The sequence below is a fragment of the Zonotrichia leucophrys genome, chromosome 1, assembly GCF_028769735.1.
Source record: "Zonotrichia leucophrys gambelii isolate GWCS_2022_RI chromosome 1, RI_Zleu_2.0, whole genome shotgun sequence".
In the NCBI taxonomy this organism is placed as follows: Eukaryota; Metazoa; Chordata; class Aves; order Passeriformes; family Passerellidae; genus Zonotrichia; species Zonotrichia leucophrys.
Window position 1 is genome coordinate 48,634,149 of NC_088169.1, and position 19,630 is coordinate 48,653,778.

Consider the following 19,630-nt stretch of genomic DNA (forward strand, 5'->3'; position numbering starts at 1 on the left):
ACTGAGGAGAACTCGCAGTTCATTATCTCAGCCCCTCCCATGCCTCCAATGAACCATAATTTGGTAGTAGGCAATACAGTTGCTGTTGTGAACATTATGATCAAAACAATTACCAAGACCTATTAAACCACAGAGAACTGTAAATTAGTACCTTCCCCTATTCCCTCCCTCACATTTTAAAAGTGGGTGACACTGAATTTTTTTTCCTTCATGGTTTATTCTGTACTTGGGATATCTGGCTGACTACATGAAGCTTCACTATAAAAAGAAAAAGTGAGAACTTTGCTATTAGACACATTACTCTTAAACTGTTAATGCCAGTATTTACATCCCTGCTTTTGCAGCCCTCAAACTACAGTACATTACAGGCTTATATTCTCAAAAAGCATCTATGATAGAGCATGTAAAATTCAAAGACCAGTTGAGGAGCAAGAGCTGTTCTGCCAACAACAACTCAGTCTCAAAGTAGCTACAAAAGGGTGAACAACACAGGAAAACAAAATAGTTTCCTTCATATGATTTTTACCTTACACTATCTTCAGTTTCCTTCCCAGAAAAGATCTACAAAACAGCGACTATTTCATTTCAGAAGTTAAAATCAATGCCAGACCTTTCAGCACCAAAATATTGTATAAAATACAGTTCTATTTATTTTCTACTTTTACATTAATTTTTAAAAAGAAATTATTCTTATACAATGTACACGATTATTCCCTCTACAATTGATTTCCTTAAGTCTGTTATTTCGCATAATTATTTCCTAAGTAATCAGATGCAGTATCTGAAATCAGCTGACAGCTTATGAAGAAATATGACCCACGAGAAAGTGCTTAGAACAAAAGCTTTTACTGAGGGGATGGATTCAGATACTTTAAGTGTTTAGGCTTATCAAAATAAAAACTAAAAGTGGAAGATCTCATGATCTACTTAACACTTTTTATCTATCTACAGATAGCAACTTGATCTGACCTACAAATGTTTGCTTTCCAGGCTAAACAGAGTATGCTTTATTTCTGATGAACTGACTGATTGTACAAGAGTGGTGGTATAAGCAAGTTATTCAATTATAAAACAAGAAAAAACAGAGGAAAAGGATACAATAAGATGTCTGTTATCACCTGTACCAAAAATGCACAAGATCAGAATGGTCTCTGATGAAGTGCATTGAAGTAGCACAAGCTAATTCTAGTCACAGTGTACAAACACCACTCAATTTCTTACCTGATTTTACATTTCAAAAGCTGTTCTTTACTCCTTTCATAAAATATGATTATGGAAATCAGTATATTATAAAATTATTGCAACACAATTAATTCCAACAGCATATTGCATGTATTTTTAAAATCCTTTTTCTTATAAACATTCTTTTTCACTCTGCTTACATAATTTCTTTAGTTTAGCAAAAAAATTATGCAGGGGATACTGACATACAAGTTAAAAACAAAACAAAATCTCAAACAACTAGCCAGCTTTCTTGTCCTGTTTCTTTTAATACCTTTATTACCAGCTCATCTTGTCAAAATGTGACTTTTAGGTAAATTTTCACAGTGATGGCTCTGTCTGGGGAACTACAGAGATACACAAAATTCTCATTAGCAATCATAAATTACAAAGCACTTTAAACATATCCTTCTTTCTACCTTTGAAATGAAATTACATTTTCAAAGCAGCTTTGACTCATCCAGTTTTGACCTTACAGGACGAGTTCATGGGTTCTTCCAAACTATTGAAACTAATGCAATACACAGAAATTCCATGATGTTGGACCTAAAACTTTGTTTCAAATAAAACTGTGGAGACAGCCAAGGAGATCATCCAAGTTCAAACTTTGTATGCAAAACAGTCCATTGATGCATTTTCTTCACAAAAACAAACACTCTTGGCAACTAAGATTTATCTTCACTTGGTAGAAGTTACTTTGGTCTTCTTATAAATTATTCAGATTATGACAAAGAGTCAACCAAAAATATCCATTTTTTGCAGCTTCTAGCATTGGAGGGAAAGGCATGACAGACTCAAGATTGCTAGTGTAGTGCACAAAAAGAACTCTGACATTTCTGCATTAGCTTCATGACATATTCCATACTGGTACACACATTTATTCCACAGAAACCATAACATTATAAATATGATAGGTGCAACAAACAGTGGGTTAAAATAAAAGCCATCCTCTTCAAAAAGCTAACAGGGAGCTTTTCACATCTGTGTTTCAACTGATGCTTTCATTTGCTGAAAAATTCAAGTCCTTTTACACTTGACTACTGGTAGTGATTTCTAAGTCTGCAATAAACTGCTTCCTACAAATGAAGCATGAAAGCAGAGATCTCTTGCTACATAAAAATAACTTCAACAAATACAGACTGCGAATTTAATGCTTGTTTTATAACCACATACTGCATTTTTCAGCTTTACTAGTCTAAAAATTAGATTTATTTATATGTAAATAGCAAAATCTTAATCTTGGGATTTTCAAGGCAAAAAAAAATCTTGAAATAAAATTTGATTCTGAACCTATTAGAAAAACACTTCATGATGCTTCTGTTTTCTGAATGCCACCTAATTGTATCAATAGCCAATATCATTAAACCATAATCACCAAGAATAGAATCACAGAATGGTCTGTGTTGGAAGGGAGCTTGAAGATAACGTAGTTCCAAATTGCCCCACCAAGGATAAGGACACCTTCCACTAGGCCAGGCTGCTCAGAGCCCACTCCACCCTGGCCTTAAACACCTCCTCACATGGGGTGTTCTCAGCTTCTCCACACAACATGTTCCAGTGCCTCACACCCTTCACAGGAAACATTTCTTCCTATATCTAACACAGACCTAACCTCCTCCATTCTCCCTTGTCCTATCACTGCATCTCCTTGTAAGAAGACCCTCTCTGGCTTTCTTGCACAGCCCCTTTAGGCACTGTAAGGCTGCCAAAAGGACTCCCTGGAGCCTTCCCTTCTCCAGACTGAACAATCCAAACTCACACAGCTTTTCCACACACAAGAGCAGCTCCATCCCTCTGATCATTTTGGCGTCTCTCCTCCAGACTCACTCCCACAGGTCCATGTCCTTCCTTTGCTGGGACCCTAACCCTAACCCCACCCAGAGGCGAAGCAGCCCTGCAGGTGGGGTCAGAGCAGAGCAGAGGGGCAGAATCCCCTCCCTGTCCCTGCTGCCCACGCTGCTCTGGTTGCAGCCCAGGGCACGTTTGGCTCTCTGGGCTGTCAGTGCCCATGGCTGGGTCATGCCCAGCCTCTCAGCCACCAGCACCCCCAAGCCCTTCTCAGCAGGGCTGCTCTCCCTCTGCTCATCCCCAGCCTGTGTTTGTGCTTGGGATTGCCTCAGCCCAGGCACAGGACCTTATACACCGGGCCTTGTTGAAATTCATCATGTTTGCACCCACCCACCTCTCAAGGTCCTTCTGGGTGGCATCCCTTCCCTCCAGCACATCAACCACACCACACAGCTTGGTGTCACCAGCAAACTTGCTGAAGGCAAGTGCTAAGATCAATCAGCTCTGATTTAGGTCACTAGTAGCCACTGAAAAATCAAAACTAAACCAAATAATCTGTAATTACACTCAGAGAATAATTTTAAGAGCAGAAGAGCAAAATAAGTCTTTCTGCAAAATAAATGTTTTCATTTTCTTGTTTATTTGGAAAAAAAAAACATACCCACAACAGCTTTTTGAAAGTAATATTTCACAGTTTTCTAGAATACAAGGATTACTGAGAAAATAGGCCAAACAAACCACATTGTACTTTAACTTACTAGCTTTCTCCACAGTATCAGGGTTTTTTTCTCCACAAATAAGGTAGTTTACAACATGTTTTTTTCTTCAAATGTGTGTTTTATCACCAATCTCCTATGAACCCATGCAGACCAGCTAGCAGGAAGGCAACTATTTCCAGTTCTCTACCAAATGCATGCTCTGCTGCAATATAGTCCTGGCCACAGCCACAAGCCCTCCAGAGAAACACCATCCTCTAAAGACTGGTGAACCCTAAGATCAATAAACACTGAACTACTACACCATTAAGCTTATAAAGCATTTCAGTAAAATGCAGAAGTATGGAAATTTTCAGCTACTTTTTCCTTTTATGTATTCAAAACTAAGTGATCAAATCTGATTAGAATTCTTGACTGCACAGAACAGATGTACATAATTTTCTTTTCCTCACCATCCCATCACTTGGCAAGCATCAGCCATCCAACACCCAGATCTAGCAGCACCCCCTTCATGATAACCAAGTGGGTTGGCATGTTGTTTGTTTCTGTAGGGTTTTTGTTTTTTTTTTTTGTTTTTTTTTTTTTTACGAGGCATCTCTGCAGAAAGTTTTCAACAGTAGTTAATATGTCAGAAGGTCAAAGGTGTAAATCTGCACTAGAAGCAGGAAAGCTAACAGAAGTCCATTGCTGCCATTCCACAGCTGTGTAGAAATACCAAGTGTGTCTGTTAAACAGGGATTAGATACCATGGAAACCCAGAACCTCTGGAGGCAAACTTCAACTGAAAGATTTATACTGAATGTTGTTGGAAAGTAAGTTGGCAAAAGAATGGCTCTTCTACCACAGCGAACTTCCTTGTGCAAAAATTAACTAATCTGTAGCAAGTGAAAATGCTTCACATGCATTTAAGCAACCCTTAAATTATCTTACTACTCTTTTAGCTAGGGATCTTTAGGCTATTGAATTTTTCAAGGTTTTTTAAAAGTCTTATAAATCTGATAACAAAAAAAAAAAACACAAACCAAATAAAACCATGGTGATCAGGACTTTGTGAAGGAAAAGAAAATAAAAACATTATAATGCGTGTGTAGATAGATCTACACAGACATGTCTCTATGTCCATCCCAACAACCACCTCACATACAACATTTTATATGTATTATAATTCAGATTTAAGCAATTAATTACACATTTAGAAGCATGACATACACAGCTGCATTCATTCCCTCTGGCTTTTATTGAGATGTATTCCTTCTAATCCCTCCCATTAACAGTAAAAGTAGAAGTATTAGTGAATATGAGAACATATCTGGTGTGAATGCGTGAACTCTTCTCGAAAAATAAATGTTCTAAGACTAATCATGCTAAAAGTATGGTTATTCTTCAAAGTATATTCATTTCTATCCCCTTTTCTTGAAGGTTTCTTGTCTGCTAAAGAATAATGCTACAATATTTTTGAATATTGGAATTTTGGTATGATCCCAACAGATACCTGCTTCATATTCACTGTAAAATTTTAAACTAGGCATTGTTTCCTAGTGTTCTTTGTATTACATAGTTATAGGAATTAACAGAGAAATGTGCCAACAAAAAGTTGATATGACTAAATACTAATAAAAATGCCTGGGACCAACATTTTCAAATCTTCACACATGATATAAAAAAATTCCAGGAAAAAGAAGTTGTTAAAAGTTTACTCTAAAGCTTGTTCAGAATGAGGTATTGCAACTCTGACCTACTCTAGAATGCAGAAGCTACTAAAAACATTACCACCTATCATGTAGCCTTCTGTTTGTCAAATAGTAACTTGAGAATAGCTTGAGGAACTGGTTCAATTCTATAAACAAAGTATAAAATGAGGTTTTCCTCCTCGAACACTTTCTAGATAGAAGAAACTCAGTAACAAAACAGAAGCACCCTACGGAGACCCGAGGTCAGTCTAAGGGCGTGTTCTGTCTCCAACACCATCACCAGCACATGAGCCTTAATCACTTCTCTGACATCCATTTTCCTCAGATTCCCCAGTGTGTACAGCACTTCCATTGCACACAGAAGTGTACATCTCTGCCTATTCCACTTGCATCTCTTACAGATTTGATGCATGAGAGTTTGTTTTCTTGAATCTGCTGGTACCATCTGCCTGTATAATCTTGTGTATCAAAAAACTGCATATGTTTGCTTCTCCTGTGTACTTTCTTTTCTAAATCAAACCTCAGTGAGCACTCTACAATTTTAATATTGCACAAATCGGTGAATAACAGCTCCACAACTGCTTTTACCCACTGCCTTGGTGACTCTGCAGGTGTTGGTCACTTCAATTCCCACCACTTATTTCAGAGCACTTTTAAGAAGTCCACTTCCCCTTCCTTTCTGTAGCTCCTCTTGTAAGCAACCAAAACTGTTGACAGCAACCAACACAAGGGCAGGTCTTCTGTCTCATACAATACTTTCTGTTCTTTTTCCCTGTACTCCCTAATGATGGACAGTGCTGCATCAGGATTTGCGGGCAGCTGCCACTAACCAACAGCTTCAGCAAACCACCAGTCACAGGTCATGTCTTGACTCAGCAGCAGCTTTATAGAATCAGTACAGAAAGTAGATCCTGGTCTACACAGAACATACATAACATGAAAACTGTAAAAGTAGAGGGAACAGCCTGTAAAATCAGGAAACATCACCAAGAGCAGACTCAATATTCAACAATTAGTTCAATTTCCATTTCAGCTTACATTCATTTGTGCTGCAAAATTCAATGTTGATTGAAAACACTGAATATTACTCTAAATGTCATACATATTTCAGTTAAAGTACAATGAGAGAGCTTAAGAACAAAAACTTCTTAAAGATGATGCAGGAGGATGCTAACATGATAAATTTATTTTAAGAGGGAATAACAAAGATGAAGAAGACTTTCCTCCTAGAAATGTATTTTGGAAACTGAACTGCAGAAGCAGCATACAGTTTCACCTCAAGCCTCTGATTTGAAAGAAGTAGGGAAAAAAGGAGTCAAGTGTCTGTCTCCTGTACCATGCATAAGTGTTGTTGAAAATTTTTCAGAAAAAATATGAAGAACTTAAAAAGTCTCAAGATTATTGACAAACCAGGAATATTATGTATTACATATTAGTATGTGTACTTAAATAAAGCCAGCCTAGCAAAAGAGTTTCCTATGCAACAATATGGCTCAGTAGCCCAACATGAAATCATTAAAAAAAATATAAATCAGAGGACAGTATTAATCAATAAGAGCAAACTCTATTCTTATTAGCAGGTCAGTCATGCTTGACTTTTTGAGTAGAACCCATTTTCCTAGCAACAGAAATGGAGTAGTTGAGCTCCTCAACTTATAGAGATAATACAGACAAATTTCAACAGCTTAAAAAAACACACATACACAACACCAGCTGAACACACTGTGAATTTCAAGAACAGGCTCTTGTGAAAATATTTTCATTTTGATTTGCAACTCACACAACACTTATAAACATTCAGGGTCCTTCCTTAAAAAAAAAAATAGCATGTTTAGGTCTCAACAGGTAGTTGGGAATTTTTTCAACACTACTGTTAAAGCGCTGACTGAGCATTCAAAGCAATCCAGCAAAATATGTGGCACAAAGGACAATTCTCTGGATCTCTCCATTGCCAGCGAGATAATACACACCTGAAAGCAGTCACTTTCCAGCAGGTTGTTTGTTTATAAGGCAGCTAAATAAAACAAGGCCCACAAGAGGCACACAAGAAAGGAACACAAACCACACTGTTCAACATCAGCTGTGGCCCAGCACTGCAGGGCTTTAGTGGCCAGCTCCTTTATTTGAATTATGCACTTGTTCTGGAATTTGGAACAGATTTTAAGGAGCAAACAGCTTTTGTGCAAGTCTTTTTTCCTAACCATTTATTCCATGTATTTGATGCAAGTCAATTTTATGACCACAACTCTGGAGATTCAATTAAGAGCCTTAATGCTTCAGTACATTTCTTGAAAAATACCTTAAGGACTGTTTCTGGTAAATTTCAAGATACAACAATTGATTCATAAGTAGCACGATCAAATAGACAATTGACCTCAGTATCAGCCAAGAGTCCAAACCCAATTGTTTCATGTTTTACCAAAGGCATCACTTATTCCTCAAAGATGACAAGCATTAATTAAATGAATCATTGCCAAAGCAATGTTTATCCACCAGCCTGCACCACTTCAAAGGAACCCTAAACTTCTTTCCTGCAGGAAGGAAAGAACTGCTACTATAAGTACCCTCTTTTCAATAACCTCTCCTCAAGGCCCTTTCCTACACAACCTTTTCAGATATCAGGGAAAAGCAAAAGTATGTTCAATAGCTGAAGCTACATTTACATCTTTACCAAGGACATGACTCTGACCTCCCCTACAAGAACAATCAGTGAACATTTATAGGATTACTTTCAACAGGTAAATATTGCTCAAAGCTAAAATGGACAAACCATGTTTGTGAATATGTTAAGTTATGCTGCAATAGTGGGGAGACCAACTTTATTTTTTTACAAGACATGCACATTTTATAAGTAAGAAGGTGCTGCCAAGTACCTAATAACTAAAGAAAAATAAAGATGGGTTTACAAAGAAAAAGCAATATACAGCTTATTGCAGATATTATTTCATCTACACCACTCAAAGATCAGAGGACTTTTTAAAAATTGTTCTGTGCATTCCAAACACAGCTGGAGGCACAACCATGGATGAGGCTGGGGGACATGACTCAATATCTAATGTTTTGGCTATGGAGTGGTTGAGGAGTAAGTTAGACAATCTCAGTTTTAGGCTAATCTTAGCCTACGATAACGGAAACAATACCTAAGTATTGTAAGTGGAATAAAGAGTTATGTGTTAAAATGGAAATTTATTTTTCACTTTCACTGTAAATCAGACATGCTCTGTGCCTGACAAGACTTAAGCACAAACCAGAAAAAGTTAGTCATTCTCATTAAAAAACACAGCTGGTGAAGGGGGTGCCCAATTTACTAAAATCAGCAACTTGTGACAGTACTTGCCCAGGAAGTGGGAGACCCAAGGCTGAGGCAGCTCAAACCCACAGCCTTGGCTCTGCAGCAGTTCAGTTTCAGTAGGAAAAGTTGGCAGTGCCTCTCCAACTTTATAAGTTGCCAATTTTTTTCATTCTTGTTTTACTCAATCTCTGAGGATTGCTTTTCTTCATTTGAAAATGGCTTCCCTGATTTGAGTGTACTGGTATATGTTCATTCCCTTTTTCAAAATAGCTAGATATCTGGAGGGAGATTTGAGGCTATGAAACTTCAGAAAACACTGGAATCTATGACTAAGTTGAACGCTGAGGTCTCACAAAGTTAGGTGTGACAACATTATCGGTTGCCACATCTTCCTTGTTTTGTCCACACTGTCACAGAGCAGAAAATTTCAAAATATGCCTGTAATTAGCCATTTGTCAAAAATAACTCATTTTCCTCATCTAGAAGACTACTACTAACATTTTGTGTTAATGCAGTGCTTGATTTCTGAGGTTATCCTGATGTGGTCCCTACTACATTTTTCAGATACAAATGAGCCGAGAGAAGGCTTACAGCTTCTCCTTTTCCAAGTACCACAGAAAGAACATCCAGTTTGGCCATAACACAGCTGACTCCTGCTCAGAACCCTGCTACTTGAAGTAATTTTATTCATGTTACTGAACTTTTCTAATATGATTAGAAGACTTACTAGGCACACCACAGCCTGAAGCTGCCTTTTTACATTATGTGACTTCATGTCACTGCACAAATCAGGTACCTCTTTTTTCAGGCTTCATCTTTCAAGAACCTAAAAATCCCCCAGTTTCCCAAGATGGGCTCAGCCACACCAAGACCTTGCTGCCACTAGAAAGGCCAGTCCTGCTCCCAGCCTCTCCTCCTGTACCTTTGCACAGATCCAACCTTAGACTCTGGCCTACCAAGACCTTTGGTGAAAAAACAGAGTGGAACAATAAGGTACACTTTGCTGCCTTTACTCTTTTTATTTATTTTTTTTTTTTCTCAGTAAAACTTATGAAACTAAGCCAATTTGTGTGCAAAATTGCTTAGGTCATTCTATGCCCACATCAAAATGAAAGGCCACTGCCCACATAAAAACCCAGAAAGTTATTGTAACCACTGATATCCCTGGGCACCAGTGAGCCAGGGTTTCCTCCTATGAATCAGCTGCAGAGCAGGGTGATATGTCTGTGGCCCTCCAAGAGATTAAAAAATCAGACAGCAACAGCAAAACACAGTTAAACAGCCCTGCTTTAAATGTATACAAAAAATACTGTATTTGTTCAGTACCTCAGCACCTTTACTTAGAAGCCTCATACTGAGAGACTTGAAATTTATTTCCTTGTCCATATAAAATGAGAAAGTACTTATAAATTTAAATAAAAAGTGAAAAAAAAGTAAAATGTAGTCCTTTAAGTATTAACTGCATCCCTACTGTATCTGTGAATGTTTCAATGGCTATAATCTTTCTTGTTTGTAGCAGGAATCTTCTTTAAAAAATGGCAAAAAATGTTTACAAAAATATTAAAGCTGTTCATTCAAGAGAGAAACTAACTGTTTAATAGACAAATTTCTAACAGGTAAGTGCTACAAAAATAAATTTAAAAATTTAAATGGCTAATATTACAGCCCAAACAACAACTAAGATGCAAGGACAAACCATTGTCTGAAGGCATCATTTATCTCATTTCAGGAGAGTCTCATTTGCTTTTTAAGCCATTAAAAGTTTAATCTAGGTATTTCATGTACAAAAAGTCAGTGCAATGAAAAACTGCATCCTCTTATGATTGAGCCTACTACCTCTAAAAATATCTGTGCAACTATCACAAGGAAACAACTGTAACACTTATCAGTTAATGCATCTTTCCTCAGTATTTTTCAGTATTATCAACTTAGTGCTCCAGATGCAGAATTTTATCTTCCAGTTATGACACCACCCCATATCTGTGGAAAGCAGCAGAATTTCCCTAAGCTAGCTTGAGCTGTTCAGTAACACCGATTACATAAGAATTTACCTAAGACAACAAATACTGTAGAAAACACAGTAGATATACAGATATAAGCTCAAAGCCATAGAATTACCTACATTTGGGAGTTTATTTGCTAATCACTATTAGGCTTGGTCCCCGGAAGAGAAAGAAGGAAGAGATTTCTCTTTGTTAACATTTCCTGCGTAGGTTGACTTTCATGAGAGTTACAAAGACAACTTGACTTTGATCAAGGTTTTTAACTAAGTAACATTGGGAGAGTAAAGAGTCAGCGACAATAGAGGTAACAGATACAGAAAATAAAGCCTTATCTTAGTTTGTTTTTTGCTATAGTGTTTGCAGAACAAATTTTCATCTCTTAGCCCCATTTCTATAAGTACACACAACTTATACAAGACTAAGATCCCTTTTAAAAAACCACAATTTCTTTACCCCTGCGTAGTGCCGTACAACAGGAGGCTGCCATCAGTCTTACCTCAACCATCACTTACAAATCCCACCAAAACCAAGTGCTACAGTGGCATGGCAAGTTCAGTAACAGCTGAACTGACATTGTGGAGAGCTGCCTTTGGCCCCACCCAAATCAGTTTGTTACCTTCCCATTTTAGCATTTACCTGTTTAGCTCTGACCAAACCCTAAGTCAAAGACTCAAGACTACTTGACCCCAAACTTTAATCAAGAAAGACTGGTTATTATAATTCATAAGCAGTACAGCTTGTAAGTCCTGCAGCCTTCAACACAATTTCTGTGCCTAAATCACTCACATGCACACGAAGTCTTCCCTCATGACTCAGTTAGCTGGAAAGCCACATTTCTAAGTAAAAAAGGCAACCTTGAGCTTTAAAGCCTAGCTGCTCTCTCAGTTTTACGTGCTGCAGAAAACAGCTGCATTTCCTCCTCTTTGTTCCAGTACAGAATCACAAAGCATCATTCCAATCACTTTTTCTGCAAACAGGCTGGACTAGAAGCAGACGTTTCGGACAAGATAGTAATGCTATTAAGGACAGATGACAAAGAATTAGAAGGTAAAAACAATCAGGAGAATGATTACTGAAGAATTTTTAATATAATTTTCCTAAACTTGATGCCTTATCCAACAAAGAGCAGAATAGGGAAAGAAATAGAAAAAAATACAACAGTAAGTAAATGATACAGCTGTAACTGACTTTTACCTGCAAGGAATGTCAAATGTAAAATTTAAGACACATTCATCAACAGGAATGCAGTCATTCAAGTGACTAAGGAAAAGAAAAAAGGAAGTAAAGCAAGACAACAAAGGTTGGCTAATTTACTTCTAATGTCATACTCCTGCAGGGAAGCATGACAAATTCTTACCCATCAATTATTTGTCTTTTTGCCCTACGAAGAGAGACAAAACAGGAGGGCCAGAAAGCAATACAAATCACACATGCCCGCGGCACAGAGTTACGTAATGCTGACGTTCTGCCTGCTCTTTGCTCACAACACTCACTTTGCTGCAATTCCAACCACCAGCCTTTAACAGCTGCCCGGTTTGAACATTTCTAAACTGCTTTGTAAATAAAATGCAGACACACAAAGAAGAACAAGATACAGAGTGAAGCTTTAGAGCTATTTCCAACAGAGATAAAAATACGAAAAGCAGAGGGTTCACTTTACGATGAGACACTTTCTGTTTCATAAGAAAATGTCATAGAACTGGCTTTTTATGCTAAAACTCAAAACTAAACTGCCTGCCAATCTAAAGCAATTTAACTAACTTGAAGAAACCACAAATAAGAAGAGAAAGATAGCTCCTTCAACTTTACTTAAGTGCTACTGTCAGGAAACACAAGTCAGTAACTTTTTGATAATAAAACACACCTATAAATCTTTCTATTTAGAAGAGAACTTGCCCTGAATAGACTCAAACTGATTAGCTAGAAGTAAAGGCAGAATAGGTACAAGCAGGGCCAAAAAGTACTTATTACTAATCACTGGAGAAAGAAAAAAAACCCAAAACAAATAAAAAAATAGTGAACACATCAGAACTAGCTGGAGCTCACAAAACTAAATTCATAAAGCATTTATAAAATGTGGTATTATCCATATTAAGTCACCTTTTTTTCCTACATTTTGTCTTTAAAAACTAGGACACAACCATAAAATCTGCAATAATCTATTGCTCAGTACCTATCATAGCCATTATGTAAGCAAATACATCACAACACTTGAGATCACATGCTTGAATAATCAGCTGCTAATTAAGTATATCTGCAATTGCCTCGGTCCTTCCTTTCTCTGACCCAAAACAGTAAGTAAACAACATTACAAAAATCTCAGTCTTCAGCAGTCAGATATAACAAAGAAACTAAAACAATATGCTCCTTCCTATGGGGCAGTAATCAGCAAGCCTGTATTTTAAACTCTGGAGCACAGCAGACTGATTTATAACAAATGACTACACAATTTAATGTACACAGCAAACTGAGGAGGCCAACTCATGCAGACAAACATTAAGCTAAGCCCTTTTGGAAGGCCACACCTAATAGTTTTTACCCAAAGCTGGGCATCAGCACCATCACTGGAAGTTCCTAACAAGCATAAAATAAAAATATTACAGAGACAAATTACTTCTTCATGTGTTGGGGTTTTTTTACTCCTTTGAGTAACTAAATTAAAATTTCCCTTCTACCTGTCTGACCTCTAATAACATATGCTCTTTCAAGGCCTTTTAAAACATGCCCAGGTTACCTCAGGCCTCGAGGAAGATAGTGTTTGTAGGCTCTCAAAAAAATGCTCTGCCAGCATTTTTCTTCTCTGTTGCAGAGAAGAAGGAATGACTTTAGGACTTCTACTGATTCCAAGTTATGGAAGCACAGTGCCAGAAAAAAGCAGCTGGTGACCAACTACCGCCCTAAAGGAATACGTCACAGGGCGGGTGGTGAGTTCGTCACCTCTGTGACAATCCCTGCATCTAAGTGCCCAAAACCATACAAAAATCTACAGTGCTGTAAGACTATCAAAATAAATATTCCAAATATAATAAAAGTGTTTCCTATTATTTTTTCTTAAATCATAACCTAGGAACAACCTGAATATAAATACCACTATTTACATATGGACATACCACTATTTACATATGGACAGACATAAGTGTGATTACTTCTGCAGATATTCTTTTCACTACTCAAGCTGTAAAACACAAACACTAAGATAAATAATTTAGGATTTAGCTAGAAGACTGCAGTAGAAATTTGAATCACAGAGAATAACAAAGATTTCAGACTTCTTTAGCTTTCTATTCATAGCAAAGCTATTAAGTACAAGGAGTTTAAGGATAAAATTTAAACTTTTGAGGAGACTGACTGCACCTAAGTAATTTTTACACCCAATAATCAGGAAAGTTTACATATTTTGAGTATAATTGACCTTAAGCTAATGACCTCAAGATTTATGTAAGTGACATTAAACTGATGACTGCGAGAAACAAACAAGACAATCAATTCGGGCAGGATGAAAATCCTTGTATTCTAAATGATTACTTCCATTATTAAGTTCAGGAACAAAAGAAAAACTGATCTCAGTGACCCACAAAGCTGCAGACTGTTCTTGAGAAGAGCCTGTTCGTGCGTGTGCATACACACAGACATACACAAACACACTGAAGGTCAGTCTTCTTCCTGCATTTCACACTTCCCTCCCTCCCTCTAATCTTCACACAGGCCTTGCACTCCATCCCCGTGCCAGATATCTACGGGCTTTTAGAAGCCTCAAGGTTCCAGCGGTTCGCTCTGCAGCACGTACTGAGCAGAGACAAGGACCCGTGTCTCTTCCTCCCCGGCCGCGCTCTCCCGGGAGCCGCCACCCGCTCCCGGCCGGGGGAGGCGCCCGGGAAAATCCGCCGGCCGGGACCGGCGGCCACGGAGCCGGCGGGAGGGGAGAAGGAGGCGGGCAAAGACGGCTTCCCGAGCAGGCCGGGCAGCCGCCCCCTCCGAGGCCGGGGCTGCCGGGGGCCGAGGGAGGCAGCCCCCGCCGCCCGAGCAAGGCCCGACTGTCAGAGCCCCTCCGTGGGATGGCCCGCGCTCAGCCCCGGCCCGGTGCTGGTCCCTGCCAGACCCTCGCCAATAAGAGCCGAGAAGCGGGGGCGGGGGAAGGGCGCCCCGGTCGCACCGTGCCCGCCGCGCCGGCCGAGGGGCGGGGGGAGGCGAGCGGGGCCTCGCTGGGGACGCCGCACTCACCACTTGGTAGCGGCTGACGGGCTGGTGGTGATCCATCGTGGCCGCCCGCCGACACGCACGGGCGCGGCCGCAGCTCCTCCGACCTGGCGCCGCGTCGCTCGGTCCGTCCTTCCCTTCTTCCTTCCTTCCTTCCCTCGCCCGTTCGCCCGGCGCCGCCGCCGCCCGGCTCGGCCCTGCCCCGCTGCGGCCGCCCCCTGCCCGCCCCCGCGGCGGCGGAGCGGCCCAGGCCCCGCCCCGCCGGGATCCGCGCTGGCTCGGCCCGGGGGGCTGGCTCGGCCCGGGGGGCTGGCTCGGCCCGGGGGGCTGGCTCGGCCCGGGGGGCTGGCTCGGCCCGGGGGGCTGGCTCGGCCCGGGGGGCTGGCTCGGCCCGGGGGGCTGGCTCGGCCCAGGGCTCGGCGGGTGTGCCCTCCGCCCTCGGCAGCTGCCCCGGCCGCGCTCAGCTCGGGGTGCTTCTACCGCGGCTGCCGGTAGCGTGTCTTCGTCTTTCGCCGCTCTTCGCTCGGCAGCAGTGAGGCTGTTACGTGCCCAGCCCAGGCCTTGCCTGGATATTTATCGCTATTGATCACCATGGGGCAAGAAGAAGTACAACATGGCACAGAAGACATATTGGGGACCCGGACAGCGATTTTGAATTGGCATCTACCTAAAGTGATTAAGAATGCTGAGCCCGTTTGCCTGCTGTTCTTGTGAAGGCAAAGCACCGTTCTGTGGCAAGGAAATGTGATTTTCCTCCTCTCTCTTCCTCCTAAAATTAAATATACAGATGTTTATGACCTCCTGGATGTAAAACCAGTTAAAAACGCCCGCACCCATAAAGGTGTATGGGTTGCGGCTGGCTCATTTCTAGGTTCCCGAACTGCCAGATGTGCAGCTGTGGCGTGCAGCAACTTCAAATAGCCGGAGATTCATCTCTCGGCTGCAGCGGAGAGGAGAGTTCGCGAGTGCTGCTCTGTAGCCGATGTGCAAGGCAAATGCTCTCGCAGAGCTGGCTGTCACTGATGGCCGGCATGCAGACCTCATCTTGCAGCTCAGGTCATCAGCACCATTCCCAGCTGGCTGCTGACCTGAGCAGCAGGGTGTGAGTCCCTGTGCAGGCTGCCATCCCTGCGGAGCGGGGTGAGTGTCCCTGTGCAGGCTGCCATCCCCGGGGAGCGGGGTGAGTGTCCCTGTGCAGGCTGCCATCCCTGAGCAGCGGGGTGAGTGTCCCTGTGCAGGCTGCCATCCCTGGAGAGCGGGGTGAGTGTCCCTGTGCAGGCTGCCATCCCTGAACAGCAGGGTGAGTGTCCCTGTGCAGGCTGCCATCCCCGGGGAGCGGGGTGAGTGTCCCTGTGCAGGGTGCCATCCCTGAGCAGCAGGGTGAGTGTGCCTGTGCAGGCGGCCATCCCCGGGGAGCGGGGTGAGTGTCCCTGTGCAGGCTGCCATCCCTAGGGAGCGGGGTGAGTGTCCCTGTGCAGGCTGCCATCCCCGGGGAGCGGGGTGAGTGTCCCTGCGCAGGCTGCCATCCCTGGGGAGCGGGGTGAAGCGCCACTGCGTGCGCGTGGGAGGGCGGGGAAGTGGAGAGAGCTCCATTGTTGGAGCTCTGTCTCTAGATGGGGTGGGAGTGAAGACAGGCAGGATTATAGGGGAGGAGGAGGTGGAAGCGTGAGACGCTGTGTGTGTGCCTGGGACCTTGCTTGCAGCCCATACCTGGCTACTGCAGCAGTTACTAAAGCTATCCAAATGAAAAGAAAAACGTGTTTGGAAAGTGCAGGCCTATTCTGTTGGTTGCATTTGTTTTGTTTCTTGTACAACTGTGTTGCACATCAAAAGCATCAGCAGTTAGGAAACAAAGCTGGTTAGAAATGGATAGGATTCTATAGGTTAGAAATGAATTAATATTTTCCTAGCAGGATTTTCTCCTATTCCTTCATTATATATAATAAACGTTTAATTATTCTGTCCTTTAAGGAACAGTTATTAGTAAAGGTCATCTTGAGTTTAAGAAAGTTTGTACAGAGTATTGCAAAGTGTTTCAGTTTCCAAACCCTCTTAATTATATTTCCAGATTTCACGGGACATGGAAATTGGACCATTGGTGTAATTAGTTTAACATCTTCTCTGCCGTTAGCAACAATTATCTCCAAAGCAAACATTTTCTGAAGTGCTGCATGTGACATCTCTGCTCAAGAAATTGTCACCTGATCTCCATGGCTTTTTAAGTGTTGTGTCTCAGCTCTGCTGTACAATCTTAGAAACTGGAATTTGACGCTGCAAATGCTGGAATAAAATTGAGTAACCATATATTAAGATGAAACCTTCAGTTTTGAACTCGTGCAATTTATGTCTTTAAAGGGAAGAAAGGACAATAGGTGAGAACCAAAGTGCATTTAATAGGAAAATATTCCATCGTGCTTGGGAGAAGAGTCAGCAGAGGCAGGAGCAGATTCAGTAGAGATAATAGAGTTGTGTATGGAGAGGGAGTTTCATAATTAGGGACAAATTTTGGATGGGTGGTCTAACTTATATACAGAGACCAAACTTCTTTTACTTCAGGAATATAAGTGTTGTTATGGCACTTATAAGAAAGCAGGCCATGTGACCAATTTAGGCTTTAAATATGCCTTATATTGATTCTCATTCTTTCTGGAACATCAAAATATAAAAACAGATCATGCATTTCTTTCAGATCTGTGTATTTTCAAAAAAGTGTTATCTGTATATTTTCATTTAACTGTCTGATTGCAGAGGTTTTTACCATGGCATAATATTAATCTATAATGCAAAGAAATTGGCAAACACTAGGGTTCCTTAAACATCACAGAACCACAGAATGGTTGGGGTTGGAAGGGACTTCTGGAGGCCATCTGCTCAAGCTGGGATACCTGCAGCTGCCCAGGAGCAGAGGGTTTTTGAATATCCCTGATAATGGAGTCTCCACAAGTCTTCGTGACAGCTTGTCAGTGCTCAGTCACTCTCACAGTAACAAAAACTCCTGATATTCAGAGGGAGCCTCCAGTGTTTCTGTGTGGGCCCATTGTGCTGGTTTTGACACAGAGCACTGCTGACAAGAGCCTGGCTCCATCTGCTAAGCAGTTCCCTTCAGGTATTTGTGTAAATTGATGGGATCCCCCATGAGGCATTTCTGCTCCAGGCTGCAGGGCCCCACATCTCAAAGACCTTCTTCACAGGAAAGATGTTCCAGTCCCTTCATCGCCCTCGTGGCTCTTTGCTGGACTCTCTGCCATGAGTCCATATTTCTTCTGTACTCCCTTGTACAGAATACATGTTGAATGTAGGAAATGTGTCTTTCAGAAGTGCTAGGACTTTATTACTTAGATGAACAAATCATTTGGACTGTCCTATTGACTAAAACCCTTGAATGCTAGTTTTAAAATTTACTTTTTTGTTTTGACCTCCTTAAACTTTAGCAGGCCTGCAATGACAGTAATGGTTAGGACTATATTTTGGATCCTTAAAATATTGTTTTGCTGTCAAAGAACTGTATTTAAAGAAACAGAAATAGTGCTCTAAATAGCATGTAATCAAAATAGTTTCAAATTTACATTTAAAAGGAAGTATTGCTTCAGACAGTTTTTTTTAGGAAAAAAAACTTAATTGCTGTTAGTCAGCAAACTTACAATAGTTTAAACTTTGTTCCACCATGAAAATGAGCCAAGAAAAGATTCTTGGTAACAACAGCTCTTGCAAGCCCAGTTCTGTGAAAAGTTGTCTTGAAGGACGGCATCTGAATTCAGACAAGTCTGAACTGCACAAAGGCAAGGACTGTTAGAAATTTTAATCGTGTTTTTCCTTCATTATTCAATCAATGGCCAGCAAATAAAAAGGCACAGTATTTATCTTTACATTTATTCACCAGTTTCTTCTTCAGTATTTATCTTCATTTCTTCATTCAAATTTTTAAGGTTTCTTATGGAACTTACTAAGTAGGTAGGTTTCAGAACTAAGTTAATTTTATCTTAATAAGGATACATAAACAAATATTTATATTGGTTATATACAAATATTTATTACACTTATAGTACATAATTTTGTACTATTTTAAGTAAATATTGCAATTACTATAGTAGTTTACTTGCTGTCCCATATAAATAATTTAAAAATTTAAGAATAAAAGCTGTACATACCTTTCCAAAACCTGGGAAACAAAATTTCATGTTTTATAGCTAATTTTATGCCTTTAGCATCTGTTTTTAAATGTCTAATACAGATAATGTCAGTGAGAAATAAATATTTTTTCCCAAATGTAAATCTAATGAAATTAATGTACTTAATTTACTCATGGACCGATCCTAAAGCAGGCTGTGAATTTATTGACTGTATTTGTTTTCCTCTGTATTTTCAAGCTCCTTTTATAAGCTGTTTGGTTTTAGTTCTATGTTCCTGGTTATGTAAACTGCACAAAATTTGTGATCCCTGTATGGGGTTAGATAGTTACTTTAAGCAGGAAGTTGGCTTAAACAAACCACATATGTCAAAAGCTGAGAAATAACTAGAATTTTCTAAAATTTATCTGGCTTAGCTTTTCAGTGTGTTTTCAGCTATAGATCTGATGTTAAAAACCTGATGTTGACAGTTGCCAACATGTGCTATTATGTAAATACACAATGTTTAACAAACAAAAAATCCCTCTATGGCTTTGAAGTTTTCATTTAATAAGCGAGGTTGAACAGAATGTGCAGAAGTCAGTCAGAGTTGATA

At 40.5% G+C, this 19,630-nt stretch overlaps 1 protein-coding gene across 2 annotated transcripts in view; it reads right to left on the reverse strand.

Annotated features, from left to right (window-relative positions):
- NDFIP2 (Nedd4 family interacting protein 2) overlaps positions 1-15,135 on the reverse strand; it is a 45,047-nt gene extending 29,912 nt beyond the window's left edge. Inside the window, exon 1 of one of the 2 annotated variants that reach the window (XM_064712952.1) lies at positions 14,933-15,135. In XM_064712952.1, coding sequence (XP_064569022.1) covers positions 14,933-14,968 — 36 coding nt within the window. In that variant the 5' untranslated portion in view covers positions 14,969-15,135. The remainder of the gene's footprint in view (positions 1-14,932) is intronic. The other variant, XM_064712944.1, reaches the window with a different exon arrangement.
- Positions 15,136-19,630: the final 4,495 nt, after the last annotated feature.